Raw genomic sequence first — 5860 nt, 5'->3', positions numbered from 1 at the left:
TTGGCACAATGAAACAAGGCATTAGCTATAACTCATGAAATTAAAATTTTATGTTCTTTTATTTTTTTCACAGCAAGAAGAAAGGAGCACAATGAAATTACACCTGAAAATCACAATAGGGTTTCTCCTCCTCATCCAAGCTCTCCACATAGCTTTGCTCCAAGATTCAACCAATTCTCCAGGGCGTACAATAGAAAAAAGCTGGCTCCGTGAGCCACTCAAACCTTCACTTGTTACCCAAATGGCTGAAGCTGAAGAGCACATGAGTGAGGAGCAGGAACTAGACAGGGCTGATACAGAGTCAAGGGATGATAATACGAATGGCATTGCATCTGGTTCATTGTACAGCTCCAGTGGAGAGGATGAAGCAATGATAAGTCAGGAGCAGGATTCCAATGTGACCTCCCATGGTGAGACCTTTGTAAGTGCAAACACGTTTGCCATATTTCCAAACAATACAACCATGGAACCTGAATTAACAGACACAACTGATTCTCAAACTGCACCAACAAAAGAAACTACACTGTCCACACAAGACAATACAACAGGAGCAGAGGAGGAACGCCACAACACACCCACGGCTCTCCAAAACGCCACTGCTTATCCCGTCACGCAAACCTCTACCGAGGTTCCAGGCCTCTCTAATGGGACTGAGTACCACAACACAACCTTGACACCAAAAGCCAATGATACACAAGTCATTGAAAACTGGGCGACCAATAATACCGAAGCTACCCCCAATGTCACATCGACAGAGGTGCCTGATGTAAGCAAGGCATCAACCACAACTTCATATACCACAGGGTTCCCCTCTGAGACAACAGTGGATGAAACAACCCCTGTGACTATGACTACCGTTTCTCCCAGCAGACCTGGGGAAGCTAACCTGACAGACAAAGGAATTGCCTCAGGGAGCAACTCAGAAAGAGGTACGGCTGCAGTTTCAGGTTTCACAGAAGCTGGTGCATATTTTGTGTCGGTACAAATGTCACTGTGTGCGTTCCTACTACAAACCTGATGATGGTATTTGAGAGAGGCACTGAGAAAACACTAAATTTGTGTGAAATCTTAAGCTCTCTCAATGATGTTATGGCTGTTTGTTTGCAAAACATGAGTGAGTGAGTCAGGAATAACAAGTCAAAACTGTGGAACCGATATGTTCAATGTGTGTGTTATGAGGACAGCATCAAAAAGAAAAAAGAAAATTTTGGAAATCTTTTTTAACAGTAACCAGACATACATTGTGTGTGTGTGTGTGTGTGTGGGGGTATCACTATTGCTCATTTTACATATTATTTTTACTACCTCTCTCCCCGACTCACACTTGCCTATATCTTTTTTTCCCCATTTCTAAAACACAAAAAAGCTTTCATTGGGCTAGGGTGGGTTAAATTTCAAGTGCCTTCAATGTGCTTGCAATGAGTGAACGGTTCTGTTACAAACACCTTCTCAGCAGGACAATGGAACCCAGTGTTAGTCAAACAACAGGAAAAAGGGGGTCATGGACTCAGGTCAAAGCTAGTTATATTACCTCTGCTAAGGGACGTGAGACAATTCGTCTGTACTGCAGCAAATGGTCAAGGAGATGGGACTTGAAAGCGTTTTCATATAACATAAAGCATTCAGTATCTATTTACGCATGTACAGTATGTATGTATGTGTGTGTATGTATGTATGTACTTATCTGTCTGTCTGTCTTCCTGGCTGGCTGTCCAGCCTTGATTTGACTAGAACAATTCATTCATTCATTCATTATCCAAGCCGCGTATCCTTACTCAGGGCGGCGGGGATGCTGGAGCCTATCCCAGCAGTCATTGGGCGGCAGGCAAGGAGAAACCCTGGACATGCCGCCAGGCCATTACAGGCCTGACTGACTGACTGACACACACACACACACACACACACACACACACACACACACACACACACACACACACACACCTAAGGACAGTTTAGTACGGTCGATTCAGCTGACCTACATGTCTTTGGACTGTGGGAGGAAACCGGAGCACCCAGAGGAAACCTTAGAAACTAGAACAATCAATGAAGAAAAAAATTATGTCCTGGTCAAGACAAAAGGGCCCTTAAAATTTGGCAAATCATTTTGGGTTACAAGATAAAAAAGGGGGCAGCACGGTGGCGCAGTGCTTAGCGCGGTTGCCTCACAGCAAGAAGGTCCTGGGTTCGAGCCCTGGGGTACTCCAACCTTGGTGGGTCATCCCAGGTCATCCTCTGTGTGGAGTTTGCATGTTCTCCCCATGTCTGCGTGGGTTTCCTCCAGGGGCTCCAGTTTCCTCCCACAGTCCAAAGACATGTAGGTCAGGTGAATCAGCTGTACTAAATTGTCCCTAGGAACGTGTGTGTGTGTGTGTGTGTGTGTGTGTGTGTGTGTGTGTGTGTGTGTGTGTGTGTGTGTGTGTGTGTGTGTGTGTGTGTGTGTGTGTGTGTGTGTGTGTGTGAGCCTGGCAGCCAGTCTAGGGTGTCTCCCCACCTGCCGCCCAATGAGAGAAGGATAACCGGTTAAGATAATGGATGGATGGAAGATAAAAAAGGGGAGAGATTTGAAAACAGGACTCTAAACTTCACATCTACAGTTTTCGAGCAACAAGTGATTAAAAAGAATTGGGAAATATTACGTTAAGGTATTGGCCTAGCTGTCCCAGTTACCATGAAAGACACATCACGTGTCCAATATCATGCAAACATAGAAGACCGTACCAACCTTGCCACAATAGCATTGGTGCCAGTACCACTGCTACTGCTGTTAGCGGTATTACAAATTTCAAAGAGAATATTAGTCTGAGTCACTGAAAGTAATGAGATTACACTAGAATTAATGAAACACTGATGACTACACTAGCGAAAAATTGAGTTGCTACAGCAGCACAAGAAATGTGAACAGTTAACACAATCTAAGGCGAAAAATAAATTTAAGCAGAAAATATTAAGCATAGAAATAACGTGAAAAGAGATGTTGATCTAATTATATTAGACTGTAATGTACACCGTACGAATTTGATCATGGTTGTCCAAGGATACATACTGTCCAAATAGCTGCAATGATTTCTGATCTGTTCATCTATAAATTATTTAATTCAGACAAAATTCACACAAAGCTACAAAGCACTACTAACACATATCATACTGAAACCACAACCTGGGTCCTGGGTTTCCTTAAGCCATTCACATACGAATGCATTTCGATGTATGCATTTTTGCAGAATTTATATTCAAAAAGGGGCACCACCATAGCCGGATGGTTACAGTGCATACCACTTGGCCACGATTGCAATCGTCGCCGGTTCAATTTCAGCCAGTGACATTTGTTGCATGTCATACCCCTCTTTCTCCCTCCCTCCCTCTCTTTCTCTCTCTTCCATTTCCTGTCTGCCTATAACTATTGCTGTCTAATAAAGGTAAAAAGTCATCTTTAAAAAAACTTTCAAAAAGGCATTTCACTTTGAAGCAAATGCTTTGGAAAAGTTTAGTTGCTATGATGTGAAGTTTTCAAATTAATTTATTGAACATTTATTTGTTGAAAACATTAAATGCTAGATAAAAAAAACCCCACGTCTCTCAACCTTGTCACTTAAGACTTATCATGCCAGTATTTGGTTCATTCCTTTCACTGCAACATGCCTTAGGTCTTTTGTGATGAATTTTCCATTTATCAATCAACGATAGCACAAATGTTTATTTGGCACGAGTGCTAGATTTATTTGTAAGGTGTGGGAGTACGTCAGTGATCCATGGAGAAAAATGAAACATTCATGTCGCTCAAATGTTTTTGCACACTGAGATGAATAATATTATGAATAATATGAATACTGATGGGTGGCACGGTGGCGCAGTGGTTAGCGAGGTTGCCTAACAGCAAAAAGGTCCTGGGTTTGAGCCCCGGGGTAGTCCAACCTTGGGGGTCACCCCGGGTCTTCCTCTGTGTGGAGTTTGCATGTTCTCTGTGTGGGTTCCTCCCACAGTCCAAAGACATGGACGTCAGGTGAATTGGCCATACTAAAATTGTCCCTAGGTTTGTGTGTGTGTTGGCCCTGTTATGGACTGGTGGCCTGTCCAGGGTGTCCTCCTGCTTGCCGCCCAGTGACTGCTGGGATAGGCTCCAGCATCCCCGCAACGCTGAGAGCAGGATAAGCGGTTTGGATAATGGATGGATGATTATCATACTGATTAATACTGATTATCATAACATGCATGTTGTCTGAGTGCCACATTTAACCCCATTTAGTTGAGGAGCACTGTCGCCTCAAAATATCCAAGTGTTTTCACCAAACTGTCATAGTTGCTTTTTGGCATAGTAATTATGTTGTTATGTTAATTGCACTAATTAAGGTACTATAAATTGGATAGACAAAATTGTGCTGCTTCGTCATTAAGATGTGTGTAAACAGAAAGTTGTCATTGTAAACACAAAAAAGAAACCTCATTAACTTTTCAGACAGCAATTATTAATAGTAATGTTGTTGACAAACTGCCCATTTTTCTGTTTCTCCCCTGTTGAAGGTTTAGCGTCAGATCTCAACAAGAGTAAGAGGAGTTCAACATGGGGTGCCTTATTGGGAACTGCAGCAGCTGTGGCTTTTGTTGCACTTATCATCTACGTCATTCTGAAAAAGAGAAACCGGAGAGATTTCTCCCACAGGAAGCTGGTTGAGGAGTTCTCCCCAGACCCAGGTAAAGACTTCCTGCTCACACACTGTGTAACAAAGGAAGAGTGCAATGTGAAATAACCAGCTTGAGTCAAGAATAAAGTCCGTATTGCTTTTTTGTTTAAAATCCAATAAAAATATCTTTGAGGAAAAAAAAGTCAGTAATCTGAGCTCATGTTTGAAATGTCACTAACAGCAAAAGGCATCTTCAGAACCATTTTGTATATACTGTACTGTACATTGTACATATACTGGCACGCTCTGTCATGTCCATCTACCTCAGGCATGTATGTAAGTAACCTGCTAACATCTATTTCAGCATCTCTGATAGTATATTCTCTGCACTGTTGCACTTCACCTGTATATAGTGTATATATCTGAAGATTGTTGTGTTGTAGTGTTGTTACTCTATGTTAAGTACACTGAGCGAGCCATGAAAGCAGAGTCAAATTCCATGTGTGTGTGCAAACCTACATGGCCAATAAACATGATTCTGAGTCTGAGAAGGAAAATGAACAAGTGACACACACACATATACTTCTGTATATACATACAGAAGTATATTCCTATGTAACACTTGGGCATAACAATGCTTTTCATTTTAGAGTCAAGAAAAACAAATGTTGAGTTTTGACATGTCTGAATTCAAGTTCTCAGACTTGACAACAGCGAGCCTCTGGACTTGAATTATGGCGGTGCAGCCTATCACAACCCAGGACTTCAAATGGACGACATTCAAATGACCCGCTTCCCAGGGAGACAGAAGAACTGACGGAGCGCCACAGAACAAACCCGCGCACTTCCTTCACATAGATTCTGCCACTTCAATAAGTGTGACTTGGTAGACGACCTTAGATTCTTGAAGTTATAGAAAATAACTGTCACACGCAACAGAAATAAGACTGTCAAAATGACATTTGTGGATAGTATATTACAATGGCATTTGAGCTGATCTTTAGTCCTCTACCCAGGATGAATACCTAATGTCAGATATTACATTGTGGTGATGATATTTACTCGACTAAAAGGGTTACTATGAATATAATCTGTTGCCGGTGCATTATATTGACTGCCAAAAGTGAAAGTAAATAACTGTGAGCTATTGAAGTATGTTGCCAAAGGGAGGTTTTTCCACATGAAAATGCAGACTCAGTGAAGGACATTCTGATATATTTTGAAGGATATATGAAGGATAT

At 41.9% G+C, this 5860-nt stretch overlaps 1 protein-coding gene across 1 annotated transcript; it reads left to right on the top strand.

Annotated features, from left to right (window-relative positions):
* The first annotated feature begins 847 nt into the window (after positions 1–847).
* On the top strand, positions 848–5625 carry muc15 (mucin 15, cell surface associated). Its single transcript, XM_056279301.1, has 3 exons — positions 848–929; positions 4519–4689; positions 5315–5625. The coding sequence occupies exons 1-3, from the start codon at positions 848–850 to the stop codon at positions 5434–5436; spliced, it is 375 nt and encodes a 124-aa protein (XP_056135276.1). The 3' UTR covers positions 5437–5625.
* The last annotated feature ends 235 nt before the right edge of the window (positions 5626–5860 follow it).

This window comes from Lampris incognitus, chromosome 4, assembly GCF_029633865.1.
Source record: "Lampris incognitus isolate fLamInc1 chromosome 4, fLamInc1.hap2, whole genome shotgun sequence".
Lineage (NCBI taxonomy): Eukaryota > Metazoa > Chordata > Actinopteri > Lampriformes > Lampridae > Lampris > Lampris incognitus.
The sequence above is the reverse complement of the archived record's forward strand: the minus strand, read 5'-3'. Positions and strand labels throughout refer to the sequence as shown.